Source organism: Alligator sinensis, unplaced genomic scaffold, assembly GCF_000455745.1.
Source record: "Alligator sinensis unplaced genomic scaffold, ASM45574v1 scaffold607_1, whole genome shotgun sequence".
Classification (NCBI taxonomy): Eukaryota; Metazoa; Chordata; order Crocodylia; family Alligatoridae; genus Alligator; species Alligator sinensis.
The window spans coordinates 3,487,344-3,506,819 of NW_005841935.1; the positions used below are offsets into that span (position 1 = coordinate 3,487,344).

At 44.2% G+C, this 19,476-nt stretch overlaps 1 protein-coding gene across 1 annotated transcript in view; it reads left to right on the forward strand.

The window, feature by feature from the left end:
* The window catches only part of DNAH6 (dynein axonemal heavy chain 6), a 282,667-nt gene extending 267,358 nt beyond the window's left edge, over positions 1-15,309 (forward strand). The window contains exons 73-77 of the mRNA XM_025199101.1: positions 4,636-4,821; positions 6,209-6,281; positions 8,799-8,950; positions 9,306-9,528; positions 14,781-15,309. Coding sequence (XP_025054886.1) covers positions 4,636-4,821; positions 6,209-6,281; positions 8,799-8,950; positions 9,306-9,528; positions 14,781-14,884 — 738 coding nt within the window. The 3' untranslated portion in view covers positions 14,885-15,309. The remainder of the gene's footprint in view (positions 1-4,635; positions 4,822-6,208; positions 6,282-8,798; positions 8,951-9,305; positions 9,529-14,780) is intronic.
* The last annotated feature ends 4,167 nt before the right edge of the window (positions 15,310-19,476 follow it).

A 19,476-nucleotide genomic window follows, 5' to 3' on the forward strand; every position in this document is an offset into this window, starting at 1 on the left:
AAAGAGAAGTACTATACAAGTCATGCTGTTATTATTGAGGTGTCTGAGTGCTGGGTGTACTGATGAGCCTGGCTTGAAGCACCCCTGTTCGAAAAGGCTCTCTAAACCTCATTAAAACATTGAGGGAAAGTCCACCCTTTTACTTCAGGTACACCTACGCTATGCCTATGTCATCTCACTTTATACTATTTACCTGGGGTACTGCTAGCTGTATAGTCTTAGCAGCATGAAACTAAATCCACAGAGCTGGGTAAATAGCCTGTACTGAGTTCTGTTGCTGGCACTGTGTTGCTATTAGTATTCAAGCTGTTTCATTTAATGCTAGCTCAGGTACATCTGTTGCAGTATAGACATACCCTCAAGCATTCCAGTAATCAAGGGAGCATAGGAATATACTAGCATTTTTCATGGGCTTGAGTTTGTTCTCACTAGCCAAATAAAATGCTTCCCTTCATTCTGTGTGTTTTGGCCTCACTTCAGTTGGTAAGCAAAAGTAACCTAGCAGTCACAAACAAGAGTAGCATTGGAGGCTTATGAGTGCATTCCCTGTTTTGAACACCCCTTTTGACCTTGTATTCATAGTTTCCAACCATGTGCTACACAGGGTACAGAAGGATGCATAAGACCTTGATCAATTTGAGGGGATCTGGGTGCATGACCTGTTGCTGCCCATGCCAGTGGGAATGTTGGCAGACACAGCATTGTTCCCACTGAATTTAGACTCTGTCAAGGGCAGTGCCAAAGAGCAGGGTCTGTGCCTAGGGGCAGGGTGGAGATAGAGGAGAAGGTTTTGTTATAAAGCACCTGTCTAGCCCAGTCCAGCTGGTAGGAGATGCTGAAAAAGTTGAAACACTATTGCCTCTTCCACTGCCCTCTCTGTTGTAGAGATCCACTTACTGTGTTGTGATTTACAGTGACACCAGCCAGTGGGAATACTCCTGCCACTTCTGTTCCTAGCTGGGAAATAGTGACAGGGTGTTGCAGGAAGTCCCGGAGACACAAGCCAGACCTGGAAAATTGCCCTGATGTCCAGTGCACCTCTCAAGGTCCACACAGAGCTTATGGGATGTGGGACTGGAACCCTCTCTTTCTGCTGTGAAGTTAGAAGCTGCCCTTCTTCCCTTCTTTCCCAGTAAAAAGATATAAGGAAAATCCTGTGACAGCAGGCAGTCATCACAGAGTCTTTATCCCTTCAGCTCCCTGTGTCATTTCTTTGTATGGAAAAGGATGATATTGTCCTAAATATTTCTTTCTCATCCAGGGTTTTGGGTTTTTTTGGTTTTTTTGTTGGGTTTTTTTGTAACCTAATATGCTTCAATATTTGCACAATTCACTGTTTCTTAGGTTAGTTCCCAGGTCTCTTACTTTCATGGTGAAGGTTTCTAGCATGGGAATGGAGAACCCATTTTTATTATCAAATGCTATTAAGCTCACTGCTGAGCATATTCCATAACCCTGGGGAAAGGAGGGAGAATAGTGACAAAATAAAAAAACCAGGGCAAAAAATATTGAGTCATATTATAGACATATATAATTCCTTAATGGAATTTACTGATAGGAACATTTCACCCTTGTTTCTCAACAAACTAACTGGCAGTTGGCAATGTTTAAATCATGTTTGATTATAGATAATCTCTAATGTCAGCCTTGGGAGTTTGTCATGGCCCTGATTTGTACACAGCCTTGTGAGCAAGGCCAAATTCAGGGTGGGAGGGCAGGGAGGTGACAGACTACTTGTTCTAGTGGGGTCAACCTTTTGGGCAGGTTTGCCACAAATTAAGCCCATGCCTCCCAAGTGCCACTGTCATCTGCTTCCCCTGCCCAATATGCTATTCTTTTTTCTGCTTCCTGTCCTGTCTGCCACTGTGCAGCCTGCCATATGCTGCACACAGAGACTGCCCATGCCACTTTTTGCACTTATGCTGTAGGTTGGCCGCCCTTGGTTTATTACAGTGTTTTATGTTAAATTATCATTGATAGATAGGTAATGACCTGATCCTACCATAGGTGTGTACTGGGTAGGGAATAAGGCCTCCCCCAGTTCTTATGGCCCATGTTAGGTTAACCCATAATGATAGGAGAATGCCGGGTTCTTAATGAGAGATCCCTCTCCCATGAAAGGGACCCAAAGAGCAGGCATAGCTGGTGGGCTTCAGAGGAGCAAAAAGGTTAGTAAATTGTTACTACCTTCATAGATGGATCAAGAATTTTGAAAAGAGAGGTAGGGCAGATGTAGCTGGAACCACAGAGGTGCCTGCAACCCCCTCCCAACTCCCTGCCCCCATCCCCTTCCCCTTGATCTACACTATGGCCATCATGGCCTGAACTGTTTGGGTGGAGTTAGAAGACATGCTGGTGTCTCCACTTCCGCACAGCTCTGGACACCTGGGTACCTCATGAAATCTGGGCAGCAGGAAGTGAGCTCAGACTATGGTGGAGGATGGGGACAGGCATAGCAAGGATGAGAAGAGGTGCAGCTGGAGGTCCTGGGCTGGTAGGGACACCTGGAGAACTGGGCAGGATGCAGGCACAGGAAGTGGGGGCACCTTCCTACCACCACTGAGGTCCCTGGCTCACCTGGGAATGCGGGGAGCCTTGGAGCTATTCCTGTCCCACTCTAGCCAGAAGCTGTGAGGAGCAGCTGCACAGGGAGCAGAGACCATTGGGTTCTTGCTTCCTGCACCTGCTTCCTGCCCCACCCCACCCCCCAGGGTGTCCCCCATTGGTCTGGGGGCTCTAGCTGCACCTTGTCCCCATCTCTGTGCTCCCCTCCCCATCCCTGCCATGGTCTGAGCTCACTTCCTGCTGCCTGGATTCTGCAGGGCACCCAGGTGTTCAGAGCTGTGGGGCAGTGGAGCCACCAGCGTGCCTTCTGAGGAATTCACTGCACTACAGAGTAGAAGGGGGTGCAATCATATCACCATACCCCCCTGGATCTTCCCTTGCCCATCCTGCTCAGTGAAACTAGGTAGGCCACACAATGAATAATCACACTGCAAATAGCAGTTTCTTTTCCGATATCAAATCACCCATTTAACTGTTTACAACCATTGTCCCCTGGTTTTGCAAGACATTTTAACATTAGCATCCAGAGGAATGATTGACGTTCCTTATCCAAGAAGGGTCATCCATTTGGTCTGGGTGCAGGAGTTACACTTTTTATCTTACTGGTGACACTTTCTAAAATGGTGGAAAATGTTTAACCAGCATACCAGGATGCTAAAAGGCATGAGCTGGTGGTTTGTAATGTCAAAACATTGTATAAAAAGCCAGAATCTAATAACATGAATGAGGGAAGACAGCACATATTTATTAACAGCAAACTATATGGAAGTTGCCCAATACAGTACTTAGATAAGTACCTTCTGTTTTTGCCTAACTTTATTTTAAAACATTCCAACTGTTTAAAACACCTCTCCCTCTATCCCAGAGCAGTCACAGAAGAATTTAGCAAGAGAAGAGATACTGTTGTCCTTTCTTTGACCCCACTTTCCAGCCTCTTGCAGTTCTGTAAGCTCAGTAATTTTTCCCTGCCTCCCTGAGAAAATTAAGAGTCTGAGCTTCACATTCAGGGATGAGGAGGCAAATCACAAGCTCTAGTTAGGAGACTGCCTGCTCTTTTAATATCTGATCCTCGTAGGTATTTGAGACAGTCAGGGCACAGACAGAAATGACATTTGTCACATGATTGGCCCCTTGAAATTGCTCTAAAGCCATGCCCAAACAGAAGAGCATGGCTGCAGAGTGCTCTCTGCACAGCAAATCAATCCTCATTGTATGAGGGTTCAAATGAAAACACTCCTAAGTGGAGTGACTTCATTAATTTCTGTCTACTCCAGCTGCAACAGCAGCCTGGCCTGAGCTGCTGTCCCTGGATGGGAGGGGGAAAAGGCAGGGGAGGGGGGGTCCCTTCTGGGGTTTTCTCAGCCCCACTGGAGTTGGGGGACAGGTTTCATAGATTGTAAGGGACTGGAATGGACCTCACAAGATCATCGGGGCCATCCCCCCTGTACTTAGGCAGAAAGACAACTGGGATCAGGTGACCCCAGAGATGGATTGGAGCCCCTCATCTGGGGGTGGGTTCCAATCTACCCCTCTCCCCACCTCCAGCAGGGCTGAGAGAACCCCAGAACAACCTTCCTTCTGTGCTTTCTCCCATCCAGAGTCAACAAGAAGCTGTGAGAGTGAAGGTGGAGCCAGGGGAAGAGACAGGGGAAGATGGAGCTTCTCTCCCTGGATCAGCTCCAAATTGGCACCCTCGATCCAACAATTAACATCTGTTGGGTCAGGAGGATTGGTCTAACTTATGGCGATTTCTATGAATTACCCTGATTTAGACCCAGGAGCTGTATTCTGTATGCACTCTCAGTGCTATCCAGGATCGAGTGCTTAGCTTCCCATGCAGGGCAGATTTTAACTCAGTGGCACTTTGTTCATAGCCAGATTGGTTCTGCTGTTTATCATCATATTCCTGTCGCCCACATGCAAAAATCCCAGTGTTGGAAATGCTGAGTATTTTTTTATGCAATCTGAGAGACCTAGAGCTCCCATAACAGCCATTACAAAAGTACAATTTTAATGAAGTCATATGTGGTTTACCCTAATTATAAGTGATATCTTTTTTCAAATTGCTAGGTCTCTTTAAACACTCTCAACAAAGCTATTGCTGGTTTTGTGGTGATGTCAGAAGAGATGGAGAAAGTATACAACAGTTTTCTCAACAACCAAGTTCCCACACTTTGGGCCAATGCAGCATACCCCTCACTGAAGACATTAGGAGGATGGGTAAAGGACCTTGTCCTAAGGATAGCCTTTGTAGACGTAAGTACATTGCTTTATCACTGAAGGATGGGGGGCATTTTTTGTTCTTTTCCTGCAGGACACAGGGCTGTTACTACAAGCATGAATGAGGAGTTGGATCCAAACTGAAGCTTCCTGCCCAAAGGTCACGCAAAATCTTAACATTGAATATATACCTAACATGTCCAGAAAGCCTCTCTAAATGGGAAGTGGGCTGTCATTATCCAAAGGCTGTCCTTGCCTGTTTCTGAAGACTTGATCTGAACCTACCTGTGCTCACCCACACCAATGTGCTACATAAGGAAGGCATTTTGCCTTCAGGGCACTGGAAGGAACATGTGAGGGGAACAGCTTTTGCTAACTAAATGAGATTGGATAATTGGCATTCCCACATGTTAGAATTGTCTTGTGTGTAGGAGCAGGCAAGCCATGTCTGTTCCCTCATTCTGTTTGAGGCTGCTAGCCATGCCCATCATGCTGGATTCCCCCTTCCCCTTCAATAAGACATGCATATTTATTCATGGTTTTCTGGTCTCTACCTCAGATTTGTTGCTCTCACTTTTACCTGAATTTCTGCTTGTAACTGGAGTCACTGGCACTTCAGGGTATTCCAGTGTCCTTAGACTCCCTTATACTCTTAGATTTCCTTTTCCACAAATACTCACCCCTACAAACTTCCCATCAGGAAGCCCAGAAGCTGTGGCATCCTTTCTTCTCTGCTCCCACTGACTGGAATGGGTAAATGTTTGCACTGGAATATGTGGGGTCACACTGGTCCAGGGCACACAAGGTGTAAATTCAGTAGTAGTGGTAGATCCCATGGAGCCTACCTGGTATGTGGCCACTAAGGCATGTGGTCTTCATGGTGTGCAGGGCCTGTGACCAGTATGACATACGGCCTCCAGCTATTCTGAAATTGAATAGCTATCTGTTGGCAGTGTTGTAACTGTAGGGGTAGGATGGCAGGTGGAGGCAATAGGGGCAACTTTCCCCGGTGGCAATTTGGGGGGGGGAGGGGAGGGGAGGGGGGGGAGCGCACATTTTTTGTTCACATTCATGATCATGAACCTGTAGTTGCCATTTCTGCTTTGCTTCAGGCCCCCATCTTCATCCCTTTGCTGCTGGTGGTACCTTGCATGCTTTATAGATATAATGCAAAAGAAAAATATGTTTTACATGACATTTTCCCTCACACCATAACAAAATATTAAATCAACTGTGTATGGTTTGAGTTGTTTTGAAGTGGAATTCTGGTCTTGTGCCTAAACTCAGTTCTGCTTTGTGTAAGTGCAGTTGTTGTCAATATGCTGACTTACAGCAGAGCTGAGTTTGGCCTTTAAGAATAGGTAGTAAAATAGAAATATAGCCAACCTTATAAATAACATTCAATACAATATTCTGTTTTTAGTCATGGCTCAGCATGGGTCAGCCGAAGTCTTTCTGGATCTCTGGTTTCTTTTTTCCTCAAGGATTTCTGACAGGTAAAAAAAAATATGAATGAAAGTAGTCTGCAAAAATAACATGTTGTATTTGCTGTTACTTGCTTTACCAAATAGACCCCCTAGGACTTTCTTCTTCATTTGCACATAGCTAAAAACAGCCCTTTGAGTTACTAGTAGTTCCAGGCGGCTACAGAGTCAGGACCCCCCCTTTGTTTGCTGTACTTCTGACTCCATCACTACTGCACTTTTGCCTGCCTCATGAACCAGCTTCAAGGGGAGACCTGGAGAGGGTGCTCTCATGTAGCCTGGTGGTAGTTAGGGCATTGTCGAGGGAACTGGAAGATGTGTGTTTGAATCCTTTTGGGGCAAGACAGTCCTAGAGCCCATAATTCTGACTTCCTGGGTGCTCTGTCTCTAGTGTGCATGAGTAACCACCAGGGATGATATCAGAGCAGCCTCACTGGCATATATTTGAGTTTGACATATGCAGGTGGAAGTGTGGGGAAAATGTGCAGCTGGATCTTTGCAGGACATGCTGCTATTACGGATGGGATAAATGTAACATTTCAATCTGCCTCTTGCTGTGATGACTAGACACAGTGGAGTGCTGCCTTTCCTGGTCCTGTCCTCTCACTGAAATTCCTGTACAGAGAAGCTGGAGAGGGTCTCTCTCTGGCATAGCTTTGTAGGAAAAGGAAAGAAAGAGGGACAGCAACTAGCATTTTTGTTTCCTTTTGGCAGAGAGCCCAAGATGGCATCAACTTAGCTTGATCCTTCTTTTTAAGGCTCTAACTCTATTAATATCCCAGAAAACTGAAGATGAGAGGAGAGAAAATGCATGTAAATGAATGCAATTACAATTAGACAGACTAGTTTTCAGTAGTCACAAAAAGCCTAGGGAGGAGTGATCATTGTCGCAGTCTATCGTTATTACTGAGAGCATAGTAATTGCTCCATTTCTTTTATTACAGAGTAGTGCTAATAATGGTAACATTAGGATTACTCCCACTTTTCTGTCACTAAAATATCGGGCTTCAAGTACATATGTACATGTATTGTGCCTTTCAGGCATTTCAATATTTTTCATATAACAGACACCATTAAGGGAACATCATCTTAGCTTTCAGTTTTCTCATTTATATATATGGGTAGCAGAGCCAAGCAAAAATCAGAATTTCTACCTCACAGAAAATTTAGACATTTCCACATTTGAATTATCCCAAAGCTTGATGAAAAGTTGAAATATTTTCCGTTTTTTCAGAACAAAAGTTCTGAAAAATGTCAGTTGACTACAGAAAGCATTCTGGTATTCCTGAACCAATGTATGTCATTTTGGTTTGTTGAACCGACTTGAGGCATTTTGCTACTTGAGGCACTAGGCTACATCCCCCAAAGGTGGCAAGTTTGCACATAACCATCGGGCACAATGCACAGAACTTCAAAAATACCCTTTAACTTGCCATAGGTAGAGCAGGCAGACAAGGGCACTGTCAATGTCCTGCCACTGCAAGGACAGGAAGTTGTGTTAAAATACTCCCAGGAGATCTAAGGAAGAAGACCATGCTCCCCACTACAGAGGAAGGTGAAAAGCCCCACTGTCCATGCCAATATGACTGTGAGGTAAAATTCCTTCCCAGTTCCAAATGTGGTAACTGGTCTGACCCTGAGTGGAAGAGGTACGTCTTTAGCCAGGAAACCCTGGATATTTTAAGTCCCAGAAGGAGCATCAGCATACACCAGTCAAAATCCCCAGCATTGGCTGTGGCGAATACCAATGATTGTAAAGAAGGCAAAACAATTTTAAAATATTCTGACACCTGTAGTAATAAGAAGAGAAAAAAATCCCCCTTGCTCCTCCGTGGTGACCAGATAACCAGACATCCTCCACTCTGCACTGCAACCTGCAGACACAAACTCCACAAATCACACACCCTGACAGGAGAATCCAAAACTCCCTTTTCTATCTTCCTAGCCCCTCCATAAATTTATTCTAACCCCTTTCATCTTATTTTATAAGGAACCTAGTTGTGGAGCTCTGCTTCATTCTCCTGCTGCTAAGTGCAGTCCTCTCCAATTTCCACTTGCTCTGGACTGCACAACTCCTCTCCGTTCTCCAAGTGTTTGTGGGGATCTCCTGGGGTTGCAGCTCTTGCTTTTCACAGCACACTCCAGGCATTGTTATTCCTAAATTAGCCCTGACCAATACTTATCAAGCCTCTTCTTGAAAACACCACTTTCCTTTATGGCAGTCTTTAGAACTGACCTAAAATTAATATTTTTTTTAAAGATTTTTTCCAATGGAAAATCAAAAACATTTAACACACTATTTTCTAATAGAAAACATTATTTTTCAGAAAATTCTTTTTTTTCACAGTAAGCAGACAGAAAATTCAAAGGCAGTTCTAAAGATAGCAAAATATTGACTTGTTTCAATTTTATTCTAATGGCCATGCAGGTATCTCTGTTCCATGAATGAGATGTGTGCTTTTCCTCTCTTTCCCCCCGCCCCCTTTTAAATATTGGTTTAGAGTATATCTTTTTTTTCAAATTTGCCAGGAACTCTTCAGAATCATGCTCGGAAATACAATTTGCCAATAGATGAGCTCAGTTTCAGCTACAATGTTATCCCTGTTTATCGAGACCAAGCACACGTTACAGAAGCATTAAAAATGAGCCAATTCGGGCAAGAATTACCTATGGATATGGAGGTACTTTTGAAATTTAATAGCACTAAAAAATAAAAGACTGTATTTTTTATTTGTTAGGTATTTGTCAAAAAATGGCATTGATACTACATAAAATCATATTTCTGTATATTACTAAACTTCAGGCTTTATGTCATGATTCCCCTAAAGCTTATGAAAAAACAAATGTGAAATTTTTTCACAGTACATTTTTCCACAGTCTTGTTTAAAAGTTTCTGAATCTTTATGTTTCCCCTCCCCCAAGGAGGAAGGCTCTTTCCAAGCAAGATGCTTCATCCCTCTTTGAACCTTTGGTTCTTTTTTGTTTGTATTTGTAACATTTTGCTCATTCTTTTTCATTTGCTGATGTTTATGCCAGTTACCCTCTCCTGAAGATGGTGTATTGGTTCATGGGATGTTCATGGATGCTAGTCGCTGGGATGATGAAGAGATGGTTATAGAGGATGCTTTGCCTAGGCAAATGAATCCTATGTTGCCAGTGGTGCATTTTGAACCCCAACGAAATTATGAACCAAGTCCGTCTCTGTATCAGTCACCACTCTATAAAACTGGAGCCAGAGCAGGAACTCTCTCCACCACAGGTAAATAACTGTTTCTTTAAAATGACATTTTCTTACCAAATCTTAGTTTCATAGTTTCTAGGGTCAGAAGGGACCTGAACAGATCATCAAGTCCGACCCCCTGCCCTGGGCAGGAACGAGTGCTGGGATCATAATACCCCAGCCAGATATCTATCCAACCTTCTCTTGAAGACCCCCAAGGTAGGGGAGAGCACCCCCTCCCATGGGAGCCCATTCTAGAGCCTGGCAGCCATAACCGTAAAGTTCTCAGTCAATTTGTGGCCGTTATTCCTTGTTATCACAGGTGGTGCCTGGGGGAACAGAGCCTCACCTATTTTCCTCTGGTCCCCCCAGTGAGTTTATAGATGGCCACCAGATCCCCTCTCAGTCTTCTCTTGTGGAAGCTGAATAGATTCAGGCCCTTTAGTCTATTTTTGTAGGGCCTGGCCTGCTGCCCCCTGACCATGCAAGTGGCCCTCCTTTGGACCCTCTCAAGTTTAGCCACATCCCTCTTGAAGTGCGGTGCCCAGAACTGGACTCAGTACTCCAACGGCAGCCTAACCAACGCCGCATAGAGGGGAAGGATCACCCTGGACCTGCTTGTGATGCACTGTAGATGCACAGCAAGGTGCGGTTAGCCTTACTGCTTCCTCACATTGGCAGCTCATGTCCATCCTGGAGTCAACAATGACCCCAAGATCCCTTTCAGCCATTGTGTTAACAAGAAGGGTATTCCCCCGCCTATAGGTGTGTTGCAGGTTCCTTCTGCCTAGATGCAGCACCTTGCACTTGTCTGCATTAAATTCCATCCTATTCTCATCCACCCACTTCTGTAACCTGTCTAGATCTAGCTGGATTCTGTCCCTCCCCTCCAGCGTGCCCACTTCTCCCCACATCTGTGTGTCATCAGCGAATTTGGACAGCGTGCTTTCCACACCCACCTCCAAGTCGCTAATAAAGATGTTTAGTTCCCCAGGACCAAGCCCTGGGGAACTCCACTGCCTACATCCCTCCAGGTCAAAAATGACCTGTCCACCACCACTCTCTGGGTGTGACCATCGAGCCAATTTGCCACCCATCTGACTGCGCAGGCATCAATGCCGCCGTCGCCTAGTTGTTTATTTTATAATAATGGGGTGAGAAACAGTGTCAAAGGTCTTCTTGAAGTCCAGATAGACAACATCCACCTCAACACCCACATCCAAGGACTTTGTGACCTGGTTGTAAAAGGAAACAAGGTTAATCAGGCAGGATCTGCCCACAGTGAACCCGTGTTGGTTGCCCCTGAGCATTACCACCCATGCCGGGCCCCTGCAGATGTGTCATCTGGTACATATATTATGGAGAGCCTGACTATTTGAGTGGTCAGACCCAAACTTGTCCTGGAATATTTGGTAAAAATTATGTCCATGGGTGATTCAAAAGGAAATATGCCCTAAATTTGTGGTAGGAGTTCTTACTTGACCTTTTGATTGTTTATCACAACAATTTGGTTTTTCCTTTTATGTTATTTTTTTGGATGAGTCCTGGGGCAGATGTGGAATTGCTATAAAATAATCTAAGAAGACTGAAGCAGAAGAGATGCACCAGTCCTGTTGGAATGACTGAAAGCAGCTGAAGCTCTCCCTGGCTCCCTTGTAGCATGCCCATGTTCAGTCTTAGGGAAATACTGGGAAACACTTACTGTTTTTGGATCTGTTCTCTGAAATTTTCTTGTTCCAAATAAATAATTCAGTCACCAGAATCCTCATTAGGAAAGATTTAAAGCTGTTCAGACCTTAAACTCTTTCAAAAATGCAAACCTATGAAAGAGGGTATTGACACTTAAGGTATTTCATACTCAAATCTCTGAAAACCAGGAAATACTGAGTCAATGTACACAGAGCCTTAACTCGGCCCCCACCATCCCAAAGTTGGCAGTAGCCAAAAGGAATTTTTTGCAAATGCTTTGACCACATCTACTGATTGGTGTGTGTCTACTGAAAAATGAAGGTATTAGTAGTTGGAGCAACTTGGCAGAGTTTAATTGGCATGTATTGGCAGAGCACCATCCCATGAGTGCTCTTGTACCCAACCTCAATGTGTGATCAAAGCAAAGAGATGCATATGTCCCTTCAGGGATCCAATACGCCTCATTTCAATGCTGCATTGTATGGGTTGTGTCAGCACTGAAGACCTAAGGTCTGCTTGCCATGGCAGTTAGAAAGGAGATAATTGGAGTTTCTAGATTTAATAATGGGTAAATGAAAGTATAATGTTTCATGGTACCAGGTACATAAGTGTGAAAGGATGACAAATCACTGGCAAACTTAATTTTTTGTTAATTCAGTTCAATTTTTAATTTTTGTCATAAATTTGATATAATTTTTTATTAATAAAAAAAATCAGGGTTTCTGTTGGCATTAGTGATCCTGCACAGTTTGCACTTGAGGTGAGACAGAGGCAAGGGGAAAGTAAAAGATCATATATAATTATTAATGTTTTTCCCGTTTTTTGTGACAGTGATTGCGACAATGGGGCTTGTGGTCATACATGAAATAGCAGATTGTGTAGTTGCTAGCAGGTGAATGAGAGATTACAGACATGGTCTGTGTCCTCAAATCTTGTCTGTTTTCTAACACCATGGGCACAGTAACTTTATGCATGTGGAAGGCAACTTGTATGCATCTTTTCTTCCCTGCTCCCCATCCAACCATCCTTCACAAGAGATAGCTCCCATGTCACCACACTCAAGGCTTAGCAATATGTATGTGGTTCATGCTTTCAACTCTCCATACAGAGGAATAAATATGTACTTAAAAGGACAGAGCCACCAGATTGCAGTTCATATGGTCAGCAAGGGGAGTAACTTAGACACTGACAGAGGGACAAAGACCCCTCTCTCCCAAAAACTACTTTAAATGAAGGAGATAGGGTGAGAGAGAGAATCAGTCCCTCTGTAACCAAATTCATGCTCCAGGGGTCGCTGGAGCGCCTCCTGCTGGCCATGCAACCTGTACACTGCTCCAGATCTATGGTGCTCTCCCCTTCTCACTCACCTGCCATGCCTTTGGTATAATTATTTGATTGGAAGGGAGGCTGCCTAATGGGTCCTACAGTGAGCCCCAGTTCCTCTGATAGCCAGCAGGTCCCTCCTGGACTCTGCTGGTCTCAATCCTGTCCTTGTTGAGTGGGCACTCTCGGCCTGTCCATGCCCCAGGGCACCTGTAAGCCTTAAGGGCTAATTACATGGCTCTGACTACCCCTTATATCATGCCTATGCCTTGCATGTGTCACTGTACCATCACTCAGGTGAGACACTGGTTCCCCAAAGCCATCAGGCAACCTCACCTTGCTGAGGCTTCTGTCTTCCCAGCTTCTGCCCCTTGACTTTAGTTGATCCCTTAGCCAAGGCCCACTGTCCTAGAGGCTTCTGGGCTCCAGCCCTAGTCACACCCTATCAGGCTTTAGCTTAGCCCCTCTTGGGCTTCAGGCCCCTGGCCCTGGCTCTCGCCCTTCTTAGGCCTTGGTTCTGCCCTTCTCAGGCTTCAGGCCCCTGGCTCTATCTCAGCCTCTCTCAGGCACTGAGCCTGCTTCAGCTTTTGCTGGACCCTTGGCCACTATTTCCACCCTTCTTGGGGCTCTGGGCCCTCTGGCCCCAGTTTGTACCTTGAGCCTCACCCCTGGCAGGGCTCAAGGTAGTCACATGCCTTTTAGGCACTCCACGGTGGATTAAATCCCCAGGCACCCTGCCATGAGTTAAACCACCAGGCACCCCACTGTGGCCTCTGCTTCCCCCCCTGTAACCCAGGAATAAGCCTTCTGGCAGATACAAGCTAAGACCTCTCTAGGTCCAAACATGTACAATGGCGACCTGCCTGCATACCAGGTACTATTCCCCTGTGGGGCATCTGCACTGTCTCAAGTATTTGCTCAGGTGCTACTAGGGTGCTAGACACTGAACTGACTGTTTTGATACACATGCATCATGATTTTTAACTCCTTATAATATCATGATGATCATGATTGATCAGTTCATATATCTGGTACTATACTGATTAAACTAATGATGCTGAAACTTAATATGTTTTCATTAACAAGCTGTGTTTCATGCCATTGATCCTATTGCCTTCATTTATGTGCCAGAGATGCAGAAGTAATCATGGTCTGTGGCAATGATTGTATGCCTGATTTCTATAATATGTCTGAACGAGAGGTGTCAAGGCTATCTGAAATGATGCCTGAAAGTATTTGCCCATCTTCAAAAAGTGGGACACCTGTTGTAGACTGGGATCAGCTGGAGTCATAGGATTTATACCTGTGTAAATCTTAGTATGTGAGATCCAGTGTTAGATGACCCTGGCTTTGTTCATGAGCAGAGATATCTGGCTTCCTTAGCAAGCACCTTCTTATTACATTGAAATTAGGGGTTGATATATGTATTTTTTTCTTTTTTGTTTCCAGTGTCATAAAAAGATAAAGAGAAAACTTACGCTCTTCTGATATTTCTAAATTGAGTTTATAATTTTGAATTAGACTTAAAATTTTGAGGATGCTCTCCAGGCTAGCCGTTAGAAGTTATTTTCACACTGATAACTCATCCGAGACCTTGTAACTCAGATTCATGGTTGGATTTTTCATGCAGTTCAGAAGTGTTTCCAAATTTTATATCTTGCATTGTGAAATTCATAGGGCTGGATACTGAATCCGGGAGCAGGGCCGGGGTTGGAATTGCAGGGCCATGGCAGTGAAGGGCTGGGGACTGGGGCAGAGCCGCGATCTACTTCCCGCACACCCCTGCCTGTGGAACCAGCGTCCGTCACAGGGGTTTGTAGGGAGCAGATCGTGGCTCTGCCCTGGGCCCCTGTCATGGCCCCATGATTCCAGCCCTGGCCTTGCCTGCCCCTCCCACCCCCAGATGCTGCTACCTGCCCAGCTGTGGCCCCATCCCACCCTCACTCTTCTCCCCTTTTACTGTAACCTAGAGAGTTTCAGCAAGTCTATCGCCCACTTTGTTCTGCACCTCAGAGCAGGTACAGGTATCTTTAATATACAAAGCAATGCTTCCATCTTTTTTCCATGTCTATCCTTTCTGAATAAGTTATATCCATCCTTGACCACATTCCAGTCATGCACATTATCCCACCTAAACTTCAGTTATTCTAATTACATCTTAATCATGTATGTATCAGTTTTAGTTTTGAATGTTACCCTGGTTTGGAGGTTTAATATTACATTGGATGCACATTGCAGTAGAAATAGTAACAGTTTTTATCTCTCCCTTTTCCAACTAGGTCATTCTACCAATTTTGTGGTAACAGTACTATTACCCTCAAAAAGACCAAGTGACTACTGGATATCAAAAGGAGCTGCCTTGCTTTGCCAGCTGAATGAATAAGCAGGATGTGGATACAACACAGGAGGGGATTTGTATATATTGCATTCAGTGTATACCCAAAACCCATTTTAGTATTATGACAGCCCTAAACCAAAGACATAAGTAAGGACTGGACTCTTGACAATATAATAGAATGAAATACCAATCTATTCATTGTCTTTTCTGTTTGTCTTAGACTTTATGAAATAAAATATAGCTTGATGTTAGTTTTTCATTGCTGTTTAGGCCAGTACTTATCCTCTAACTTCTCCTATGATTTGTGTACCTCTGCTTTAACTAAAAATACTGTTCTATGATATTTTTGTGTTTCATATAAAGAAACACATTTTGCATCAGGATGGTAGGTTATTGTGACCATTGTGGTTTACTTTCACCTTTTATGCTTTGTTTCACTGGAGATTGCTGATGACAACACACATCTTCAATTAAAAAGATTAATGATCCTTAAATGAATGATTCTGTGGGTCATTTAGGGCCAGATTCAGTTGGCTCACAGACACCTACATTTAGGCAGCAGGATTTGTATATGGGCAAGGGGGTTATGTTTACTGTATTTACCATATTTACTCAAATCTAAGATGACCATGAATTTAAGATTACCCCCCCCCTAGATTCTATACATGGAAGATCTATACATTTGTTGTTATCATGGGGCCCCGTATAATCTAATTATTGGAGGGTTGTCTTTAATTTATCCTTCCTACCACTGCAGGGGGGCAGGCAGTAAGGGGACAGGCAGTAGTAGGCGGTCAAGTAGCTTGCCCCCTGCTTGTACCTCTTCCCCCAATCTGCTCCAGCTCTGCTTCAAGCCCCCTTTCCCCCTCTGCCTCTGATCCTCCTCCTTCCCGTCCCCCTCTCCTTCCCCTCCCCCTTCTTCCTAGATTCTGCTCCTTCCTCCCTCCTTCCCTCCAGCCTCTGCTTCCCATCACCCCCTCCCCCCCACCCCAACCATTGTGCCAGCAAGCTCTGTCCACACTGCAGCCTGGGGCACTGAACCCAGAGCACAGCCCCTGCCCAACCCCCTGTAGAAGCCATGAGGGCCACGTGCTGCTGCTGTGGGGCCAGGCTGGGGACTTGCTCAGTGCCCCAGGTTGCAGCATGCATAGAGCCTGCAGGTGCAAGCAAGGGTAAGGGAGAGAGTAGGTGGGGGAACAGAGGCTGCGTTAGGCAGGAGGGGGAGATGTGGGGTGTGCAGAGGTAGTGGGAAAGGGAAGAGGAGCAGGCAGCAGCTGCGGCTAAGCCCCAATCCCAGGTAGAGACTAGAGCCCAAGCCATTGTAGTCGCCCTTCTCACCCTCCCCAACCCCCTTACCCCCATTCTTGTACATGATTCTAAGACAGGGACGGGCAATTATTTTGAGCAGAGGGCCACTTACCAAGTTTTGGCAAGCTGTCAAGGGCCATGTTTCCCCCTTTGGCACAGGGAAGCAGGAACAGTGCCACAGTCCCAGGCCAGAAGCCTCCGCTAGGCAGGGGCTTCTGGTTAGGGGGGTAGGGCTGGGCAGGCCTTGCTGCTGCATCCTGCCGCCACCTTCCCCTGGGTCCTACTACCCCTGGCTCCTGTCATCTTTGACAGGCAGCCAGGAGCAAATAAATATTTATTTTTAATTTTTTTAGGGGCCCTGCGGGCCAGATAGAACAGCCTGGCAGGCTGGATCCAGCCCCCAGACCATATTTTGCCCACCCCTGTTCTAAGATGAGGGTTTTTTCCCCTTATGTTAAATGAGAAAAAAAACACCTCATCATAGAATTGAGTAAACCAAGGATCCCTTTATAGCCAGTTGGGAGACTTGAGTGTCTCTGATGAGGGATGCAATTTGACTGTGCTTAGGTGCCTATCTCCTCTGCAGAGAATGGGAGAAGTGCATGCTTCCAAAGGGTGGTCCAGAGAGCTTGGAGGTGCCTAGAGCTCACCAATAGGAGACATTACTGCAATTCCACCCCTCAGACAACCATAGTTGGACAACAAGAGGCAGGGTGACATGTTTGTAAGAATGCAGGTAGGGTGGCCCACGTGGAAGAAGAGTGAATGTTTTATGCCATTACTTGGGAACTCTCAAAGAACAAGGAAAGGGATGCACACAAGGCTGTTTCTGTCAGTTCCTGCAGGATTTCATATTAGCATGGACTGTTTCCTGAACTCCATCCCTAAGAGTAAACCAGCCAAAATAGACAGGGGTATTGTCAGCTTACGAAAATCGTATCTGAAAGCAGTCTGGGTAAAAGTCAAGGACACCAAGGTATCCAGAAGCTACTACAGCTGCTTCAACACTCTCAGCTCTCTCAAATATCTTCTCCACTGAGACACAATATACTAAATGGTAATAGGCAAAATGTTAACACATGAGATTGTTCCTTGAACAAGCAGCTTCTCCACTGCCTATTTAGATGGAGTTGGACTGATGGTAACCATGGTGGTCCAGAAAGTACATGAGAAACAAGGTTCTCTGGTGCTACCTTTTTACTGGACCAATTGCATAATTGGGAGAGATGTTAGATGAGTACCTGTGGAGTTCTGAGAGGTTAGAAGATATAGCAGTTAATTACAGTGAGTCATAAAACTATCATCCATGTTGAGTTCATGGTATTGTTCAATAAATTTATGAATTCCCCAAGATGGGTTCAGGAACAAAAATTCATAATTTACTAGCCACTATACACCATGCTAAACATAGATGATGACTCATAATCTAACTGGCATCTCTTCTAATCTCTCAGTACGCCATAGGTAATAATGATCCTTTTCCCTTCTGAATGGTTTTGTTCTTTTACATAATTAGGTTATCTATTCAGCTAAACTTCTCTGCCTTTGAAGCTACTTCTGATATCTTGCCTTTGCTTCTAATTTGCAGGCCTCCTCCAATCCTTTAAGTGTCTTTTTTTCTTGTACATGTGGAGCTAACAAAAGCCATTGGTTTATGTGGTATTTAGCTGAGGCTGTACCTGCTTCTTTCCTAGACATGAAGAAGGGTATTTTATGTTCAAAGCTCATCTAACATTTCTCTTAACTATACAGGTAATCCAAAAACAGATATCACACAAAAAATCCTTGCTTCTTGCATATAAGTAGAAGTTGTTAAAGTCCTCCGGAAGGATCCCATGGTATCCCTATTACTCGCCAGCAGCAGTATTGGAAGGGTGCAGTTCATGGTTGTAGGAAAGAATTATTTTCAACATACCTAGGACCCCTTTAAGGGAACACAGTCTGGAAGTTAGGTAAGAAAGACAGTGGATTCTTGCTCCTGTTACTTATCAGGAAAATAAATTAAGTATCTCAAAGACATACTAGGAAAGGTCCCCACCCCAGAGAAATTAATAGCACCAGATGGTAGAATGTTTAATCATGATGTGAGGCAGACAAGACTCTTTGGGTAAATCTGATATATCAAATTTATGACCAACTAAAACTGCAGATGCTCCCTCTGCCTGAGGAAAGGTGTTTGTACCCAAAAGAAGAATTTTTCCAACTATTTTAGTTGATGTAATAAAAGATATGAGATTTACCCGAAGAACCTTGTCTGCCTACGTCCTTAGCTACAACACCTCTAACCATGATGTGAAGAACTCATCCTCTGGTGTGAACAGTCCAGTGGCCCCCTTTGTGTCCACATGACCAGTTGTATAATCTGCTGGTAGATTAAAATCCCAACAAGAGAGCCAAGCAACTGTATTATGGCGAAGGTTTCATTACAAGATAGATAGAAGCCTGTGATAAGAGGCCTTTTACCATCATACACCAATGGACTGATTTAACAATTACTCTTTATTAATGTTTAAACATTGCATTATAATATTTAATAACAGCAAATTGGTACATGTAAACACAAAAGTAGGCTATGTCAAAGTGTAGCTAAAAAAAATAAATTTTGCTTTTACACAATTCTTTTAACAAGACTGCTGTGGCCATGTTTGAAAGTAGATCATACAAACAGAACTGAGCAAAGAATAAAGATATAGCACTGCAAGACAAAACTCTGAATTCTAACAGTGAAGTCCTGGCCTCCAACTGAAATAAGTGGCATTCCTCCCATGGACTTTACTGAAGCTGTATTTAAATGGCAGCTGTAATTCAAAATCATTAGAGATGTTTCAATTTAAGCACAAAGCCAGCACCACAGCAACAGCTGAACAGCAAGAGGAGGCTGCGGCAGGCTCATGTAGAATCTATGCACGTGCCTGAATGGGTACCAAATTTTCTGTTTTCTTTCAACAACCAATCTTACATGCATTTAAAAAAAAGACTTTAAAATCTTAGCAAAAATACATTATGTCAACATATTTACTGGAAAAAAAATTTAGTCACAGAATTAGTAAAAGCTAACACAATTGTAGTATATTTCACTAAAGGCATTATACAGCAATACCAGAGTGCAGAGTGATCACTGCCAATCTGAGAAATGCACAGCACAGCCATAATAAACAAAGATGCTAAAATGTAAAGATACCAAAAATGACAGTTTACTAAAGAACCGGTTAATCTGAGTGATTTGTCAAAGTAGCTGTTAAAGAGTAGCTAAATTTCTACTAGTGTTTTCTTAGCAGCACACACACACTAGTGTAAAGTTGTAACAAATATTCTGTAGTTTAGGTTCT